The sequence below is a fragment of the Pezoporus occidentalis genome, unplaced genomic scaffold, assembly GCF_034315485.1.
Source record: "Pezoporus occidentalis ecotype Australia unplaced genomic scaffold, CSIRO_AGI_Poc_V1 ctg22, whole genome shotgun sequence".
Lineage (NCBI taxonomy): Eukaryota > Metazoa > Chordata > Aves > Psittaciformes > Psittacidae > Pezoporus > Pezoporus occidentalis.
Genome location: NW_026914072.1, coordinates 4294082 through 4314290, shown reverse-complemented (window position 1 = coordinate 4314290; position 20209 = coordinate 4294082). Strand labels below are relative to the sequence as shown.

The window sequence follows — 20209 nt, the reverse complement described above, 5'->3', positions numbered from 1 at the left end:
GGGCTTCCAGAGAAGGGCAGATGCTGGAGTAGAAGGTGGCAAAGAAGCACCATTCACGAAAGAATTTTAAAAATCCCACGGTACATGTATCTGAGTTAAATGAATATTTGAAGGGATAATTTACAGACTTTTTCCTGCTTGTGCAAGTGTCATGAGCCTCTTCGTTTCATGTGTTCAGCAGACACACTGTCTTTACTCACAATTTTAGTTTATTGACCATCCATGTTTAACAGAGACCTGATCTATGAAAGAAGAGAAGCAGTCATTGACTGAAAATTATTTCTTATGAGTGTGACATGTCACTTCTGTGAGTGTTTGTGTGCATGCTTTCCCCCTTTTCCTGGCATCCAGGCCAGTAAATCTCGACAGTGAGGAAAAGTGTGTGTTGAAAAAGTACCTGGAAGTGGCATAAATCTGACTTAAGGAATTTGCTTAAGCACTGCCCTGATCTATCAAGATCTATCTAACCTGTCAGGAAGGTTATGGGAAGCATTCACCTTATGCTTCTGATCTTACCTGGAGCAAAGCCTCAGATGTCAGGATTTCTTTTTGGTAGCATCAGGCACTTGGATCTTAACGCTGACACTGGAAAAACTCTTAATTGCTATGAGATGAATAACTGCATGATCTGGCAGTCTTAGCACCTTCTTGCTTCATGCCTTTCCTCTTCACATACCTTTTCCCCAATTACCCTATCTATTTGAATTACCTCTTTTCAACAGCAATACCAGCATAGGGCAGGTTAATGGAAAACCTTCTTAAATGCATGTGTTTAACAGCGTAGCAGCAGTGCCTTTAAAATCCTGGTTAGCCTGAGAGCTTTTAAGTCCAGATAGTCAGTTATACTTACATAAATGCAAAATGTTTTCATAGTGTATGTGCAAAGGAAAAGCCTGTCTGAGTAGGGCATTATCTTTCTCTCTTTGTTAAAAGTGACCACACGTGTCTGTAAAGATTAACAGAGTGGCTGGAAAGAAATTAGAGTCTGGTTAGGTAGGGGGCTGTTTTGGGAAATAGCTTGCAGGAATTTTAGAGGACAAAATCTGATGAAACTTTTGCAAAAAGAACAGCAATCAAATGACAAGAAGTATTGTGGCAGTACCCAAAGTGGGTCACAGAGCCAGGCTTTTCAGGGTTTAGTTCTAAGTTGAATTAGAAGTTAAAAAGACGGATTTCAGTTGGGGATCCGAGGGAGAAGCATTATCAGTTGCTTTCCTACCAGAGCCATTTTTACTGTTCTGTAAGATGCAATGTGATGGAGCATGTGAGTTCCATGAACTAAAGCACAGAAGACAGCCAAGCAAACCACACTCTATGGAACAGGAAATATATCTTATCTTAAACTTTTCAGATGGAACACTTTAATCATCTTCTGCCACAAGCCCCAAGCCTTTCTACAGGAGATTTGAATTAGAAGGTCCACCAACTTGTGCAATGCTGTTAAGGCACCATCTGGAAATAGCAGCCCTCTGTTCCAGGCAGTGCATCTTTTTTTTTGAGAAGCCAGCTGCTCGCTTTGGTAACTGTTAACTATTTACTCCTTTTATAGTTAAAATGCACTTCGACTGTTACAGAAAATTACTATGCCTGTAGCACAGATCCTGCTTTTTTTGTAGGATTTATATTTTTAGGACTCCTGTCATTTCACAGGGAAAATGTCATTTCATCAGGGACTGTGGTGATAGGACAAGGGGTAATGGCTTCAGATGTAAACAGGGGAGATTCAGGTTAGATATAAGGAAGAAATTCTTCTCTGTGAGGCTGGTGAGGCACTGGCACAGGTTGTCCAGAGAAGCTGTGGCTGCCCCATCCCTGGCAGTGTTCAAGGACAGGTTGGATGGGGCCTTGGGCAACATGGTCTAGTGGGAGGAGTCCCTGCCCATGGCAGGGAGTTGCAATTAGATGATCATAAATTTCTTTCCAACCCAAACTATTCTGTATTTCTATGTTGTTGTCCAAGTACTTGACAGAAAATGCCTATACCTTTATCTTACAGAAAAGGGTCAACTTTTGAATGCCGCATCACTGGTTAGTACTAGCATTTTTTATGTTTAGGCAGCCAATGAAAGAAGAGGGCTACAGTCTGTAAGTACATCTACCTGCTTTATCCCTATGTTTGGGTCTTTGTGAGCTTTGGGTTTGCTACATTTGCTGCTTGTACTTGTATGTTGATGCCTGTAAATTAAATACTGAGCCACTGAAAAATATATAACTGGTATCTGAACGTGAGTAGTGTAGGGGTACAGCCTGCACAGTACCGAGCTCTCTGTGAGGAATGGGGTATCCCGAATGATGCAGAAGGGTCCACTGCTTTTGCAGTCAAACCCTACAGTCTGCCAATGTTACTGTTTCTTTTTCAGATGTCATATTTGCATTTGTATAACACTTCTTCTGGATTTTAATTCATGACTGAAAAGTTAGACTTGACTGGGCAGTTATTTAATCTTCGTACTACCAGGGACTGAGCTCTCCCTTTGTGCTTTTAGTCTTTTGTACTCTGTCAATGGGGGTGGCTGATTTTTTTATTACTGACAGTAAGGGTGTCCCATCAGACAACTGTTTGCAGCAATTTCCTGGAGGTGAGAAAGTGAAATGAGGCAATATACTGCTATAAACTTGAGGTATTGCCACTTTTATGCAGCAAAGAAAAGATCCTAAAAATAAAGGCTAATGACCTGTGGAAAGCACAGTGAAAGTCATACAAAATGGAAATAATTTTTAAACAGTTGCAAGATAGTTTCTAGCCTGAGCCAAGTCCTCATCTACTGTAGAGCAGGCAAGGTGCTTAAGAATTAATTACTCAGTTGATATGCATATTTTATTAAGATGTGATTTTTAATTGCAACGTCTATTGCACTTCATGTCGAATATCCACTGTAGGTCATAGCAAAGTTGCAGGTTGGTTTGTTGTTCAGAAGAATTTACTTACTGCTCCGTTATCCCTACTTGACCTCAGGAAGCTCTCTGATAACTCCCTGAAATCTGACAGTTTCCTTCATAGGAAAGTGATTTCTTTCCTCCTGAGACAGACATTTGTGCAAGGCAGGAATCAAAGGGCAATATCAAATTAAAAAAAAAGACAGACTTTAAAAAAAAAAAAAATTGCCTTTAAAAGTTTCTGAAAAGTCATTATATAAGAAATAACAAATTAGGATGATATGTGTAACACTTTCTTTCCGGTTTTTGCCCTTTTCTAAGTGGCGAGAGAGAGGGAAAAACCCCAAAGCCTAAAAGCAGCCCTGCTGTCCCTTACCTTCAGTGCTGTCAAGCCTGCTCAGGAAATGAGTTTTCCTAGTCTAAGAAAAAGCCCATCTATTTTATGTGGACTCCTTCTCAGCGAGATCTTATTTTTTTAGTCTCATTCATTAACATAAAGAGGAGTCCCCTCCAGAGAAGGATGTGCTGCAGTTCAATATTTATTCGTTAGCTTTTCTTGTTAGTGGATCCTACACGTTCACTGATTTAACTTTTGTGCATTCCTAACATAACCTTGTGCCAAGTAATAGACACTGCTTTTTTAAATTCAGAGTTTGCATTGTAGATAAACCAGGATGGATGAACACTGCTGATTTGGTGCAAGTCTCAAAAGAGAGAGTAGAATTTGGACTTGATTATTGTTTCGTTGTGTTTTTTTCTTAAAGGCGTGTTATTTACTTTAGTGTGTTTTGCAGGCACTCCTCAGTGTGACCAGATTATTTTTCTAATCTAAAAATAGGTAACATACTGCTTTTTACTTTCATACTTGAAAAGCGTCATCAGTGGGACAGTACTGAGTGCTGTGAAGACAGGGAAAGCAGGATGCTTCTGTGCATGGCCTACATTCCTTTCCTGGTCTTCACCTCTGTATCTTTCATTACAGTTAGAGGCCACAGGCAGTGAAAAGAGCTTGAAAGTAGCAAAAAAGACTTTGTGGAAACCTCTGTTCTTGGGCTGATCCTGTATATGTGTTACCTCTGAGACCATGTCTTTGGGAGGATCAACTTCTGGTTAGCTTGCTGGGATAGACCCAAAAGAGGGTCTGCCTCCATGTCCTGTGTGGCAAGCATGGCAGTACGCAGGGCAGAGCCTCCCTGTCTGCCCTACATGTCTTACCCTGAAATAGTCACTGGAAAACACAGAGAGCTGGTCCTCCCCCCCACCTTGGCCCTTTCATGTGTGCTCTATTTAATAACTGTAATTTCAAAGCTCTGAAATCATAGAATCATGGAACAGTTAGGGTTGGAAAGGACCTTAAGATCATTTAGCTCCAATCCCCCTGCCACAGGCAGGGACACCTCACACTAAACCATGCCACCCAAGGCTCTGTCCAACCTGGCCTTGAACACCGCCAGGGATGGAGTATTCAAAACTTCCTTGGGCAACCCATTCTGGTGCCTCACCACCCTCACAGTAAAAAGCTTCCTCCTTATATTCAGTCTAAACTTCCCCTATTTAAGTTTGAACCCGTTACCCCTTGTTCTATCACTACAGTCCCTAATGAAGAGTCCCTCCCCAGTATCCTTACAGGCCCCCTATGAGGTCCCCACGCAGCCTTCCCTTCTCCAGGCTGAACAGCCCCAGCTTTCTCCGCCTGTCTTCATATGGGAGGTGCTCCAGTCCCCTGATCATCCTCATGGCCCTCCTCTGGACTTGTTCCAACAGTTCCATGTCCTTTTTATGTTGAGGACACCAGAACTGCACACAATACTCCAGGTGAGGTCTCACGAGAGCAGAGTAGAGGGGCAGGATCACCTCCTTCGACCTGCTGGTCACGCTTCTTTTGATGCAGCCCAGGATACGGTTGGCTTTCTGGGCTGCAAGCGCACACTGAAGCTGGCTCATGTTCATTTTCTCATCGACCAGCAGCCCCAAGTCCTTCTCTGCAGGGCTGCTCTGAATCTCTTCTCTTCCCAACCTGTAGCTGTGCCTGGGATTGCTCCGACCCAGGTGTAGGACCTTGCACTTGGCACGGTTAAACTTCATGAGGTTGGCATCAGCCCACCTCACAAGCGTGTCCAGGTCCCTCTGGATGGCATTCCTTCCCTCCAGCATATCAACCGAACCGCACAGCTTGGTGTCATCGGCAAACTTGCTGAGGGCACACTCAATCCCACTGTCCATGTCACTGACAAAAATGTTGAACAAGACTGGTCCCAACACCGATCCCTGAGGGACACCACTCGTTACTGGTCCCCAGCTGGACATTGAGCCATTGACCACGACTCTTCGCGTGCAGCCATCCAGCCAGTTCTTTATCTGTTGAGTGGTCCACCTATCAAATTGATGTCTTTCCAATTTAGAGAATGGGAAAAATGGATGGAATAAGTTGAAATTAAGAAGTTTTAGGGTTGCCCTGACATGGTGTCAGGCATTTGGTTTGCATGCTGCTTTGCTACAGCCCCATAATATAGCCTTTCACAGCTGATGCCTTTAGTACATATACATATCAAGTAGAGTCAATGCTGTAGTGATCAGCATTTCTTGGATTTCATTTTATTCTCTGAAACTCTTTTGGTGTATTACATAGACTCATAAAACCACAGACTGGTTTGGGTTGCAAGGGACCTTTAAACTCATCTAGTTCCAACCACCTGCCACAGGCAGGGACACCTTCCACAAGAACAGGCTGCTCCAAGCCCTGTGCAACCTGGCCTTGAGCACTGCCAGGGATGGGGCAGCCACATGCAGTAATCCGAGTGCTGTCTCCTCCTAGGATTGCCTGTCTGTCAGTGAACAGTACTTGGAGTAACACTGAATAAGCACTTGGCTAACAGGAGCAGGGGCTGAAGATGCTCATGCCCCCAACCTGGAATTCCAGGCAGGGTGGCAGAAGCTGCCACTGCTGCAGTACGTTGAGTCCCTGTCCTAGTGCTGGCAGAGCGTAATCCAGGGGGTTTTCTCCACTCTTGGGTTACAGCCTCAAATGTTATGTGCAAAAATGTTTCTCTTGAAGATGTGCTTGGTTTGGTGAGCAGAAAGCTTTTTTGGCTCAGGGGAACATTCACAATTACACAACCAGCATGTCACAATATATTTTATTAGGTAATCTGGTGCACCGCTCAACCTTTTGAAAGCACTAGTGTTCTTTAAAAAATACATATATTCACTTAGCAGGGGTTCTCTTCAGTCTTCTCTTGTATTTGATTTTGCATGGGGGATTTAAACTCTGAAAGCTTTATCGAAGGAGTAGCTTGTAATGAAGAAAATACATTTTTGTTGTGCATAGTAAGAAAGCTGTACTATTGTTGACTTGTAACTGCTGATGGAAAAACTGAGTCCACATGTCTTGCACTTTGTTGCCTAACTCCCAAAGCAGATCAGAGTTGTGACCCAACACTCTTTGCATGTTCATTCAGGATTTGGTACCACCGGTACAGTCTGTTCTGGCTCTGGAAAAAAAAAATAATTAAGAAGTCAGTTCTTCAAAAATGTGATTTGCTTTAAAGTCATGGGATTTAAAAATGTTTTAGCTTTCTTTTATCCCATGGCCACAAGAAATCGGAATTTTCATGTCCATTTCACTTAAGGGAATTTTTGTTCTGTTTTTTCTTTTTCTTTCCTATAAAAAAGCTCAAATATTGTAATACTCAAGGCAAAAGCATGAGATCTGACAAATGTTCTATTGCATGTTCCCAGATGACCTTGAATTGTTTTGCTACGTTGTTCATGAAATCATTTATGCTGGTGCTAGCAGTGTCTATAAAAACTTCCCTGAATAAGCACAATTCCTTTACAAAAGCTTGTATAAATGTGTGTTTACAGGTAAACAGAACCAGTGTTCTAAAGCAGACTTTCAGGCTCACAAAGCATTGATCCTGAAAGTGTTGCTGAATAAAAACAAAAATTAAAATAAAAAATAACTTTATATGTGTCATTCACTTAAATTCTGTGAATAATGTGATAAACACAAGCAGAAATGGTACAGGAGCAAGGACAAGGGCTCCTGTAGCATGTTCTGCTTTCTCTATGATGATGTGCAATCATCCTGCAGCACAGCACGGTCATGAAATCCTCCTCTGCCACGCTCCTCTTTCCTAATGATTGGCCTGAACATCTGCTCTGGGAATACAATGTGCAGATGATGCAGCTGGAATTGTGGGTGGCAGAATGGTTTCCTCAAGCCCAGGACCATCTTGTTTCACCCTAGCTCATATCTTGCCTCTTACTCTTCTCCTCACCTCTGTCCCTGCTTGCTGGGTGCGATCAAAGCATCCTGGCAGAGCTGCCTCGTGGTGGAGGAGACATGTTTCACCTGCAGGCAAGGCTGGCACTTGGTAGAAGTCACACCAGTCTGTGAGCTCCTGAAGCAATACTGCTGACAGCCGGGAAGCATTTGCAGGCTTAGCTCAGCTCTGCTTCCCCAGACCTCTGCCAGCTCACGCTGGGGCTGAGCAAGCAATGAAGGCAGGACATGTTGGAAGCAGGAGAGACGTAAGTTTTCATTGCAGCCTGATATTTTCATTTCATAGCTAAAAGCTTGCCCTTGATGGAAAGCTTTGCTGCTGGTGCATTTCCCTTGGTACCAAAGGGGAATTCTGTCTGTGAAAGAGCAGAAGGTGCACCAACACTCCTACAGAAGAGATTTTCTGCTGTGATTTTCATGCGAGCAAAAATATGCCTGTACAATTGCTATGACTGAGTATTGTGTCCAAACTTTGTTCTCTTATTTCTTATAAAGTCCATACTTTTACTGAGAACAAATCTTTGTGCGGTATGGTATCGTCTCATTCAGTTTTTCACACTGAATACTGTTTTGTTTAAACAGAATACTAGTAGTATGGGGACAAAGTATTATTTGCGGTTGTCAAAAATAAATTAATAGCAGTTTTCAGATACTGTTTTCTAAAATCACTGAGAAGAGGGCATTTTTTTTTTTTTTTTGACAGGAGATGGTGCTTGTTTATAATGACTGGTTGTTGTAGCTATTGACTACTACAGGTAAATAGGGGCTAGGATGTGAACAACCTCAGGTGCTGGTAAGGAGATTAAGGATATCTGTGTTTTAACACTCCAGGTCAGAATTTTGCTTTAGAAGGCCAATATTTAATTTGGGAAAAGTTACAACTGAAGCAAATATAAGAATCGGTCTATTGAGTTACTGTGAACTTTTCCCAGAATTGGTGCAAGGAAGGTGATATTAAGGGGGTCATAGACCAGGATTTATTTTGCAGATTTATTTACCATTGCTCTTTTGGAAAAGTGCAATCCCAAGGAAATTTTTGTAAAACCAAGCAGTGACAGGACAAGGGGGAATGGCTTTAAACTGAGAGGAGGGAGATTTAGATTAGACATCAGGAAAAAGTTCTTCCCTGTGAGGGTGAGTGTGGTGAGGCGCTGGCATAGGTTGCCCAGGAAGCTGTGGCTGCCCCATCCCTGGCAGTGTTCAAACCATTCTACGGCTCTCCAGCTCTCCACCATCTATGCCTGCTGCAGTAGCTGTCAGTTGGTCACTGCCAAAAATGCATGTATTTAGCATGAGGTTACTGCTAAATGGGTTTTAGGATTGTTGGAGATGGCAGTTAGTAGATAGCCTGAAGTATGAAAGAATAACAGGTGATCCTGAGGCATGAGAATCAGCTACTGTGAAAGAAGGGAAGGTGCACATACAATGCATGTACGAGCAATGGCCCAGCACACAATGCATGTGAGGTAGACTTCTCATTGTGACCTTCTTGATTTGAATTGTCTTCTCCTTTCATCAGGTGTGTTCACCTGTTGATAGATGCAGAAGTGAAAATATCTTCCAATGACCACTCTTTTTCCATATACAGTCTTGGTTTGCAGTGTTTGAAAAGGACCTGTTGATATCACCCTACCAGTTCTCAGCCAAAGTGTATGTACTTCAGTTTAAACTCCATGGGAAGATAATTTTGCCTTTTGCATGCTGCATCCAGTTGTGCATGCATGCTTCATCCAGGATATTGAATTTATGACAGAAGTTTGAAATAGATACTGATAGTATCTTTTCATAAATGTGGAATCAAAGACAATTTGCTGCAGTGGAATGCCAGCATTGTATATTGGTTGCAGAACATCTTGTGTATATATATCTGTATATATTTTAACCTTCAGTAACTCAAGAGCTTTACTCCATTAATGGACAAACCCACAAAATTTCTAGTTGGTATAGAACGGAAGGAAGTAGAGCAGAAGGACTAGAATTAAGCAGTGGCTTGAGGACATTTTTTTCAGTGTTTTATCTTCTTTGTATTTTTTGAGCTTTCCTTTAATTTTTGTCAAAATGTGGTAATATCAATCCAATGTTTTCACGTTTATATTGTCTCTTTGCTCGTAATCATTCTCATTAAACCAAAGTGTGAAGAAATAGATGAGGAATGGTGCAGACTGTGTGTGATTGCTGTTGACAGATTTTGCTGGTTTAGAAAGCAAGAAAACATTGACTTGATTAATTCCCCTTGAGGACTTGCATTCACTAGGTGCTAGAAGAAATCCCATGTGAAGGCTTTGCATTCACTTTTCAGTACAGCCTTTCAGTTAAGAAGTGAAACAAGGCAGTTTGAGGTGTAACAGATTGGGTAATGATGACTTCACAGAAACTTAAACTTCAGGCTGCTTAAGGCCTGGTTTTGCAAGGTACATCGTCTAGTTCTTAATTTCAAGCATATGTTTGCATTTGTTCTAGTTAAGCAAAATACATGCCTTCATCTTTCCTACCTTCTGTTGAAGAGCTGCCTGACTGTAGCAGGGAAGGAAAGGCAACCAAAACGTAGTCTGAATCACAGTGTGCCTCCCAACATATGGCAGAACACATAGAATATCAGAAAACAGTCATTTAGGTCTCCTGTACCCCAGTGACACATCAGCAGCCACGGTGCTGCTGGTCCAAAAGCATTTTGTGCTGCAAACCTTTCCTGGTGGGTCAGGTTCCCTGGACTCCGCAGCCTCCTGTCCAGTCTGACCTTCTGGTGCAGCTTCATAAAGGCTGATTGGGATTCCCTTTAGTCTTCTTATATCTCATTGTTGTAAGTAGCCCTGTGTCTGCCTACCTTTGCTTATCTCCAAAATGCTAGTGTGCAAGTTAGCCTGTGTTAGCTGAAAGGTATGGGGACTTTTTGGTTGCTAGGAGGGCAGAGCTCTTTTACCCATACTAGAGCTGCTCCTCTAAACCGAATTGCTTCTGGATTCTATATTATTTCTTGCATTTCAGTGGAGGAAAGATCATACTGGCCATTCTTCATCGTGGCTTTATAAAGCTCTTAAAGAAAGGAAAGATCTGTGTTTTTGGGGGGGATTTTTGGTGGGGTTTATTTTTGTTTGTTTCTTGTTTTTTTTTGGTAGAGCGAAAATGCTATGCTTAACATAATACCAGCATGATACTGTTGAAGGCACACAGAAGCCTGAAGGAGTTGGTCTAATCATCTGCTTTGGCCTGCACATATGGATGATGGGTGGTGTGGCACAGGGGCATCACCAGAAAGAAACTTGTCTCTAAATAGGTGCAGCGCGACACACTTTCTTCTCTTGTGCTATGTGGTGTTCTGCTGCCGGCTCCTGTTTGTGAGGTCTGGTCGCCTCTGGTGCTGTTGGCTCTGACCCTCGGGTTCATTGTTAACTGGAACTGTTGTTCAGCCCATTTTATAACCATGTATCTCAAAGGTCTGCCCCTGCTTACTCTTCATTGTCATTACACTGGAGTTATTCATAATGGCATGGAGGAGGTTGGCATCCTCTGTGCCTGATGCAGATGCACTGCAGTTGGAGGGCAGGACTAGCTCTGTGCTGTCCCTGTGTTTAACAATGCAAGGGGACACAGCTTGGCGTGGTAGCAAGTGCCAGGACTGAGTTTTGATGGATTATCTTGGCCAGGGGGAGGGAAAAAGAGTCCCTTAAATTTTACTCTTGAGTGAATCCTAGTCTTTAAATTAGTAAGAATGTGAGATTTCCCATGCTACAATTTTAGAATAACTGTAATCACTTTAAGAAAGCAAAGCCTAGGAACATTATGGTGTTGAACATAACCCGGTGTTTGAAATGATGCGTTATACATCTGCACATATCCAAAAAGGACTTTAATTTCCTAATTTGTTTTGGATCTTGCCCCCCTTTCCTCATGTTCATCCCTGGTTTATTTTCTTCCTTTTGTGTCTATAATTGCATGCATTATTAGAACTGGCAAGATGAGCACCTCCAGATGTGTCCTACAGGAACACAGCCAATGCTGACTCTATTCCCATGGCAGACTGCATGCCAAGTCAGTGGTTGTTAAAATCTATACTGTTTCTACACCGCTTCTAAAGCCATCTTCTCACATAATATTTTGGTACTGGGTCACTGGTGATAACCTCAAGAATAGTCCAAAGCTTAAGAAGGTGACTTTTAGTATGTTAAACCATCCCACTTATAAGTAGTATTTTGAAATAATATGGTCTAGGAAGCTTTCCTTATTCTTCTGTCTGGCGATGTGAGCTGAGGGGTTTATGATCTGTCAAGTAGTACCTTTCATGGGGTTTTGTGCTTCTTTTTTTTTTTAACTTTCTTTGAATCTTTATGCCCTTTGTTGACAAGAGAAGTTCAATGGTTTTACTACATATAATGCATTTTGTGTTGTGATCTGTTGCTACAAAGCAACAACTCCTCTTCTTTTTGGGAAAGAATATACTTATTTTACTTATTATTTTACAGGTACCAGGCAACAGCATATTAGCGTTGCTCCTTCTACAGGATCTTTTCCTAATTGGAGAGCTATACTATCACCAACACGGCCTTCCACAGAAGCTAAGGCTTCCTCGGTAGCTGATATTTCTATGGGACAGACTTTGGAGAATGCAAACTTGCTCCAGATGATAAAAACAACACTGACTGGCACACGTACCAGGACTGTGGATCAAACTTATCTGTTGCCCACCCTTTATCAAGGCAGTGGAAACAGTGCATCCCAGGAACCCGCTGAAGTTTCGGCTGAGTCACCCCTGAGGTCATCACCTCAAGATGCAGATGAAGCAGCTGATGTATCAGGTTTGCCTCAACTTGGTATGTTTGCCACTTTGTCCACTACACCATCAGAGACACATTTGAGTACCACTGTGCCATTTCAGCTAACACCATTAGAACCACCCTCCATTTCAAAAGAAAGCACAGCAGGATCAGACATGTTTGCTGCTGTTTCATCACCATCATTCTCCTCACTGGTCATTCAGTCACCTCATACCATTAACTTTTCTAAGCCAGCTGTCCTTCCCATCCAAGTGCCTTTGTCTGCAGATCCTGAAGTTTTCTTCAACACAGATTCAGCCAGATCACAGGTTAGTGAAAGCAGAACTAGTCCTGTAAGCACAGTCACTGTAGTACATTCCAGTGTGGTGAATCACAGAAAGAGTCCAGAGTTGTTTATGGGTGCCATGCCTTTCAACCTCTTTGGAGCAACAACAGTGTATTTCACAAAAATAGTGGGAAAAAGGTCTCCTTCGGAAAGGACCTCTTTTTTGTCTGTATACTCTGATATTCCAGTGTCAAAAACATATCAGTCTTCCCCGTCACTCACTTCCAGAAGCCTGTCACGGTTTCCAAATGAGAGTATATATAATATATCTTCTACTGGAGTAAAATCAAACAGCCAGCCATTTAAGGCAGTGTTGGCTGACAGAAATAGTGATATCAGTCCTCTGTCATCATCAGTTTTTCAGAATAAAGTGGAAGTTACTACATCACTCTTCCATTCTGTGGGTGTTCCACATCTAACGAGTCATCCTCAGTCTTCCACAGCACTGACTAATGGCAGGACAGGTTTTACCAGTACACCTTCCATGTCATCAGCTTCTGAGAGCCTGGCTGGTGTCTCCAGCTCAACAGAGAGCACATCTTTCCTTTCACTGCTGAAATCACTTATTCCAGATGCAAATCATGCCGGCCATGCAGTGCTGCCAGTGCGGTCATTTAGAAGTGAAATAGACTTTCTTTTTAGAAATGCAACACATTCATCTTCAACCAGGACAAGGTCTCCCTTGCTAACCAAGACAAATGGCATCTTTACTTGGACAGCACGCACAAACAGTCCTAGCTTGTCAGCAGTTGATGAGGATACTTTGCAAATCCCTCTGACTTTTCCCTCACAGCACTCAGTGGTGGCTCTGAATCAGACTTTTGCAGAAGACATGACTGATGCAACTTATGAAGCAAATGGCTTGCGACTGCCAACTGCTTCTGCAAACAGTCTCCCAACTTTTGATGGCTTTCCTGTGGTAAGAACATCTCAAAGGCCTTTCACAAGACAGGTGACAGCAAAGATGTCCATGAACTTTACTGGCTATAGTGTTCTGCCTTATGAATCTCAGATTTCCAAAGTTTCTGCAGATATCCAAACCAGTAAACTCCCTAAAGGATCAAAGATACTAGGCACTGTTTTGGAAACAGCCCTGACTAGTCCTAGTCTATCTGCAGTGCTGCTAATTAATTACACTACAAGCCTTTCAAATTCTGAACCTGCTATCACAAATACATCTGCTGCTAATATCTTTGTGACTGCACATCTTTCACCTGGAGATGCAGAAAGTCTGTCTCTAACTGCAAATGAAGACAGAAATATGACAGTACCCACTGTTATGACCCCACATGCAGAATATTCACATCCAATAGCTTTAAATCATTTTACCTCTGATCAGACTTCACGTTCAGTTGATAGAAAGCCACTCGCTGCTGTCGTGCCTCCAGCATGGGATATGATGCCATCACTGGTTGCCATGACAACAGTTATGGACAGCCACAGCTCAGGCTTTTCTGGGACTTTGAACACAGATTCTGAAAGCAATTCAGATCTTGTCAGCTCTCCTGAAGCTGCAGCTTCAGCTTCTACGTGGACCAATACAGCATTGCTATCTTCAGCTGGCATTCGTATTCCTTTGGTAAAAACTTCAGTCAAAACAGCAATAAGACAAGTTCCTCCAAGTGCTTCTCCACTGGAAACTGAGTACCATGCACCATACTCAGCAGTTTCAAGTCTGCAAAAGGAAATTAATACAAATAAGCAGTCCCTCTTCTCCACCCCTTCAGCAAACTATACATATGCAAACTCTCAACAAGATACTTCAGATTCACCCTTTGCTGGGACTAAGTCAAATAGTTTTTCAGAGTTTTATGTAGATGCATTTGCGGTGAAATCCTTTTCTGTTCAGTATTCAACCCTTGCTACCACTTTGACAGTGCCTGACCACCTTCAAAAAAGGCATGGAAGCACAACTGGAAACACTGCTAATTTCTTCACTGTTGAAGATGTTCGTATCGGTATGCACTATGAAGCACCTCTCAGTTTACACATGCCATCTGTTAATGATACAGGGACTTTGCCTAACTTTCTAGAGTCACAAACAACTGATGCTGGAAAAACTGCTCTACTGACAAAACACTTAGACACACCACCAACGTTGGCTTTTCAGCTCATCGACAACTTGACTCTTTCAGCCAGCAATGAAAGCAGTGCCATCCACAGCACACTGCCAACTGAGTCCCCGTCACCTGCAACTAAGCGTTCTAGCTCAGTTCTCTTGCATAGTTTTATTACAGAAGAAGATATCAGTTCTGGAAGTTTGCCAGAGTTGGCAGACAACCAATTAGAGTCCTCTGGTTATTTGGTTATGGCTGATAAAATTCCAGCTAGGTTTAGCGTGCAGGAATGGAACACAAGTGCTGCAAGAAATAGTTTAGTTCCCAGTAATATATCTAATAAAGCTACCGAGGGCTTCCCATTGCAAACCCCTACCACCAGTGCTCTGCCGTCAGTCATCATAACTTCTGTCCATGCATCACCGACACAACTAACTTCTTTTTTGTCAACAACCAACTCTACCCATTCTGTCATTACAGTGTTATCTGGAGTATCTTCTGGTGCAATACCTACAGTAGGAACTTCAGAAGCAAAACCACTAACAAGAAAATCATCTCCAGCTTCACCAGTGCCAACTTCTTCCTTCTTTTCTCTAGGCACTGAAAACACACCCTTGCCATCTGTGATGGCTTTAAGCACACTGATGTTGACACTTACAAAAAATAACACTGCCACAAAATTGACATCGCATCTAAGCTCAGTAGGAACACATACAGATTTTCCTTTGACAACAAGGAACACAACTGCCTCACCTGTGGACCTGACAGCTATGATCATAACCCCTAAAAGCAGCACGGTCATAGCTCCCACACTTGCACCCACAGCACATGTACCAAGGCAGATAGAAACAGTAACTGACACCCAGAAGTTCCCGAGCTCAGAAATCACCAAAATGCCAACCCCATATCCACTGACAATTACAGCAGCTTTGACATCTATTACAGCATCAGCGAAAACAACTAGGCTTCCCCCTACTCCTGTGGGAAACACCTCTGCTTCTCCTGAAAGCACAGCCCTCGCGTTTGCTAACATGACAGCAGCTCCCCCCTTCGAGTGCCGGCTCTCCTGGAACGTTATGGTGAAAACAGGTACGGGGGTCACTGAATTTCCTGGGGTTGCTCACTTGTCTATTAGGGCAACTAGTGACAAGTGGGAAAGGCACTTAAGTGTCAAAGAGTGTGGGGGTATTACTAGTTAATCTGGGGATGGGGCTGCTGCACTGACAAGCCAGATCAAAAGAGCAGGGCTGCTAGATAGGAATGGCATTGGCTTTATCTTGGATTTTACAATGAACATCAAATGAAGTAGTTAGATCAGGTGCTCTGAATTTCAGTGGGTCACTGCAGAGATCTAGCAGTGTGGAGGGGCAAGCCCATAGGACATGATGGTTTGGTCTCTGCAGTAAGGAGTCTGTCTCACTGAAGAAAATAGTGCAATAACCTGCTTCAGTCTTTGGCCCTGTTCACACATGAGCATGTAATTCTGGTTTTAGATGAACACCTAATTCTATCAATAAAGATTAACTTAAAAGTAATGTTTAACGTTGAGTTGTATGCTTCAAAATAGGAGGAATTCAAGCTCTCTCTGTAAACAGTACCGTTTCTGGCTCTAGCTGTTTTTTTCACTGACAGCTTTTCCTTAGCTATAAGAACTCTAAACTAAAGGGGTCTGGAGAGGTCCCTTGCCCAGTCTTCTGGTGGACTCCTTATGGTAACACAGCACAGCACCAGAAGATGCGTGTCTTGGAGATTTTGGCAAAGAAGAAGAGCTACATAAAGGTTTATGAGCTTGTATAGACCTGAATGATACTGGGGACAATGGAATAAACAGCTTTTGGACCTAACGTGTTTTTTAGCTGCTAAATGTCTACATCAGTAGCATGATGATAGCATCAACTATTTCTAAAGATAGAAGTAGCTTGTATACAGTATATGACTGAAGGTACTTAAGTATAGCTATAAAACTCTCTCTGCAAATTATAAAAGAAAAAGAAAAACCTGGTGATAATGTTAATAAATAAAGTGTACAGACACTTCCTAAATCGAAAATACTTGTAGCAGTGGAGTAACAAATCTCTTTGCTTATTTAACTGCAGCCGTGAAGGTATGAAGCATGAATTCTTTATGCAGATCTGCCTGTGCAGCACCAGCTCAGTCCCCTGGGAATGCTGCAGCAGTCTGTCCGTGGGCAGTTGAGTGCCATCATACTTCACTCTGAAAGGCAGCATGGCAAACATTTACTGTTGTTTCTGAAGATACTGCATTTGTTAGACCTCACTCTGGAAACAGTGGGCTGTTGCCATGGGATGAACAGGGAAGTCAGGGACACTGCCAAGACCCTGCAGTTCTTGTTGCCTTTGGAGCTGCTGCAAATCCTAGCTGCTTTGGTGATCTCTATCCAGCTAGGGCCCAACATAAAACAATCTAAAAAGCAGGCAATAGCCTGGTAATGTCTCAAGCCAACATGTGGCTTTTGTTGTTCCACAGTTCTGTTTCTGAACACAAGGAAGATGCTGATCAGCAATTCCTTCAAAGAGAGTGTGAGAAGAGGACTCAACCAAGTGCTGAGACAAGCTTTCAACCAAAATGTCAGCGCTCAGGTAAACATGCTTGGCTTGCCTGCTTGATCTCACTGAAACAGCTCTCCCTCCAAGAGAATCCTACCTGGCTGCAGCTCCAGCGGTGTCTCTGTATTCAAGAAGCCTCTTAGAGGGGAGCACTGAGGTTTTCCCATGCCAAAAAGGCACAGGTGGCACCCACTCTGGGCTGTCAAAATGTAAGGACTGCTCCAAAGCTTTTTTCACTTTATCTGATGAAGAAGAATGGAGAAATACAAATTTCTTTTTGATATGCTGTGGGAAATGACTACTGACAGCAGTTTCCTCCTCCCCCTTGCAGCTCGCGACTAGTGCTGCTCTGTTTGGCCTGGATCAGTTGCTAGAGCAGGGCTGCTAAATGGGGTGTCACTGCTGTCAGTCCACTCCCTAGTTTGACAACACAGTACTTGATAAATGCAGTTCCTCAGGGATGAAAATCCTGAGCTGGGAGCTAGCACGTTTTATGGAAAATAACTGAGGAAGATATGTCTGTCACCTTGCAGCTAAACTGCATGAGCCTCTGAGTTGCTGTGTGAAGGAGCAGGCTTAAGTGCATTGCTGGAGCACTCTGCTCTGCAACACAGATTCTTGTGCACTTAGGCAGGGCTTTGTGCTGAGTCCAAGACTGAGCCGATGGGAAAGAAAAAAAGTGATTTTGCTCAAAATAGAAGGCATCAGATTGACTGTTATCCCCATGCTCTATTGCTGCAAGTTTGGGTGATGGCTTGGGAACTGCGTATTCCTGAGTCTCAGCAGCAGCAAAACCTGTCAGGTTTAGTCCCTCACCTTCTTATAAACCTGAGAGAAGCTGTCTTTTCCTAACAGAGGAAACCAGCTGAAAATTAATGTGGTGGACCAGCTCCATGACTTAAATTTTAGGGAAAATGCAGAATTTTGAGGTAAAATTCCTATTTTAAAGCATATTCATTCCTGTGGGTGGTCATTTCTACTTATGTAGGTGATAGTGTAACCATCTGGGACAATATAGGAGAACAGTATAGAAGAAACAGTTGAGGTTGAAGAATCAGATATTGGAAATGTGTCTTTCAAAAATCTGTCTCCAAGTCTGCAGTGACAGACACATGCAGCGTCAGTGAACTTCAGGTGTGAAGTAGGAGCCGGAAGTTCTCTGTGTTTTTACATTCATAAGTACAACGTCCCCATGTCTACACATGAACAAAGCTCCAGCTTAGATATGTGAGCTATTCTAACCAGCTATTCTGCACCACTTCAGTTCAGAGCACATGCTGTATGGGCTGGGTCTAAAGCTCTCTGAGCAGGTCTGCTAATGCCGTGTCTGATATGACACTAATTGATCCTATGGGGTTTATTGGGGATTACAGCATAAAAAACCTGCAAGGGAACTGTATTAAGGATGAGAAGTCCCATCAAATAGTGGTTGAACTGCAGATAAAATAGAAAAAACATCTTTCCCTGTGTGTTTTAGGTTGAAATCCTGGAGCAAGCAAATAACCTAACAGTTGGTTACTACGTTACCCAGGGGAGACTGGTTTTTATGCCAGCAGCTGTCATGGAAAGGCTTCTTGCATACGGTGTTAGCAATGCCACAGCAGACATGAAGCAGCATGTGCCACATCTGCAGTCTGTGGTGGCCCTGGCCTTGCCCTGGAAGCCCTTTCCAGCCTACCACTTCCAGCTGAAGACAGGTGAGGCAAAGGGTGTGTGTGTTACTTGTTCAGTGCACAGGGACAATTCTCCTCCTTTCCTTTACCGTCCTGCCTCAGCCCCTGCAGCAACACAGCAGCAGGACAAGCTCTCTGGGTTCACATGTTGATGTTCCCAGCACAAACAGGATGGCCTGTGTGCGCATGTCTGTCCTTTGTGGTGCTGCTGTCACCTCTTTTGACATTCTGTTGTCACCTGCTGTGAAATGGCAGGGCGTTAGGGCTGTCATACCAGTATCTTGACGAAGAGTTGGCTTTTGATTAAATGGACTTAACTGCACAACCTGTCAATTAACCTGTGTGTTTCTTTTGAGGATGATCAGATGAGAAACATGTCTCTATGATATATATACATATTGTTCTGGCTGAACTTGTTGGATTTGGCCAAGGTCCCAGCGGTCTGAACCACAATTGCTGTTTAACCCCTCCATGCTGTAGAGAAAGCAGTTGCCATGCAGCAGAACGATGTAAGCTATGAGAGGGCAGTGTGCTGTAAAACAACACATTCAGTTGTAAAAAGATTTCTTATGTGTCTGCTTATATGCTTACATGCACATACTTATTGCAGTTACCCAGATAAGTACATTTCCTTAGCACAAACAGCATGAGAATCAATATTATGATTGATTCTGTCTTGCAAGAGTAAATGACCTGCAAGGTTTAAGAGTATAACTTGTGTTTCTGAATGATTTCGCTTACTGCCTAGCTCTGAGTAAGTATATGTACCGTGAACTGGTTATACCATATTATATATCACTGCAGAAACAATCTCCATTTGTCTGTGGACAGGATCAGCTCTAATATTTCAATTCTTATGTTTTGTTCCAGGTAGTTTAGTACAGTGCGTGAATGTCATAAACTGATCTTGTGTGGCATTATTTTCATCTGCTTAATTTCTAAAGTGATCATTTTGCTGTCAGGCATTGCAGGAGTTACACAACTGAAAATATTTTGGCCTCATGCTAAAATGTTCCTTTTCTAGAGCTGCAGTTTGTGGGTCAAACAGACAATATACAGTCATGCAAATTTGTTCAGACCATGGAGCAACGGTTACAGAGGGCGTTTCAGGACGCTGAAAGAAAGGTCTTAAACACCAGCAACAACTTAACAGTTCAGGTACAGCTTTGTGTGCTTTGCCAGTGCCTGGTGTCAGACTCTCTGGGGTTGTACTTTGCTATGTGTACGCTTGTGTTTCATCATAATGCCTTTGATAGCCACTATGGAAATAAGTTTATGTTTTCATGTGAACTAAGATTGTTTTATGTATTGTAGAAAAGTATATAAATGTATGATTTATAGAAGCCTGTTACTTTTATTTTCATGAATTTGAATTTTACTGTTTGCAGTTAAATAATGTAAGTGAAATTCAAATAAAAATAAATATATATTAACATATTCTTCAAAATTTGTATTTTTACTGGTTATGTTATTCTGACATGTTAGTTGCTTTCAGTGAGGCTGTTCAGGTATAAAGATAGTGACGTGTAGCTTTTTTGTAGCCTTTTGCAAGATCTGAACTAATGGAATATATTTCTTTCTTCTTTTATTTTTGGTGTGCGTTCCAGTTCCATACTTGCAGACCCAAATTCACTATGAAGGGCCTGAGTTTTG

General features: G+C 42.5%; 1 protein-coding gene across 6 annotated transcripts in view; it reads left to right on the top strand.

The window, feature by feature from the left end:
* KIAA1549L (KIAA1549 like) overlaps window positions 1-20209 on the top strand; it is a 124859-nt gene that overhangs the window by 45653 nt on the left and 58997 nt on the right. For 2 of the 6 annotated variants that reach the window (XM_062620251.1, XM_062620254.1), the window contains exons 2-6: window positions 11623-11955; window positions 14797-15405; window positions 16804-16916; window positions 18361-18580; window positions 19581-19714. In XM_062620251.1, the coding sequence (XP_062476235.1) occupies window positions 11623-11955; window positions 14797-15405; window positions 16804-16916; window positions 18361-18580; window positions 19581-19714 (1409 nt within the window). Of the gene's footprint in view, window positions 1-11622; window positions 11971-14796; window positions 15406-16803; window positions 16917-18360; window positions 18581-19580; window positions 19715-20209 lie in introns of all 6 variants that reach the window. The other 4 variants (XM_062620250.1, XM_062620252.1, XM_062620256.1 and 1 more) reach the window with 3 other exon arrangements.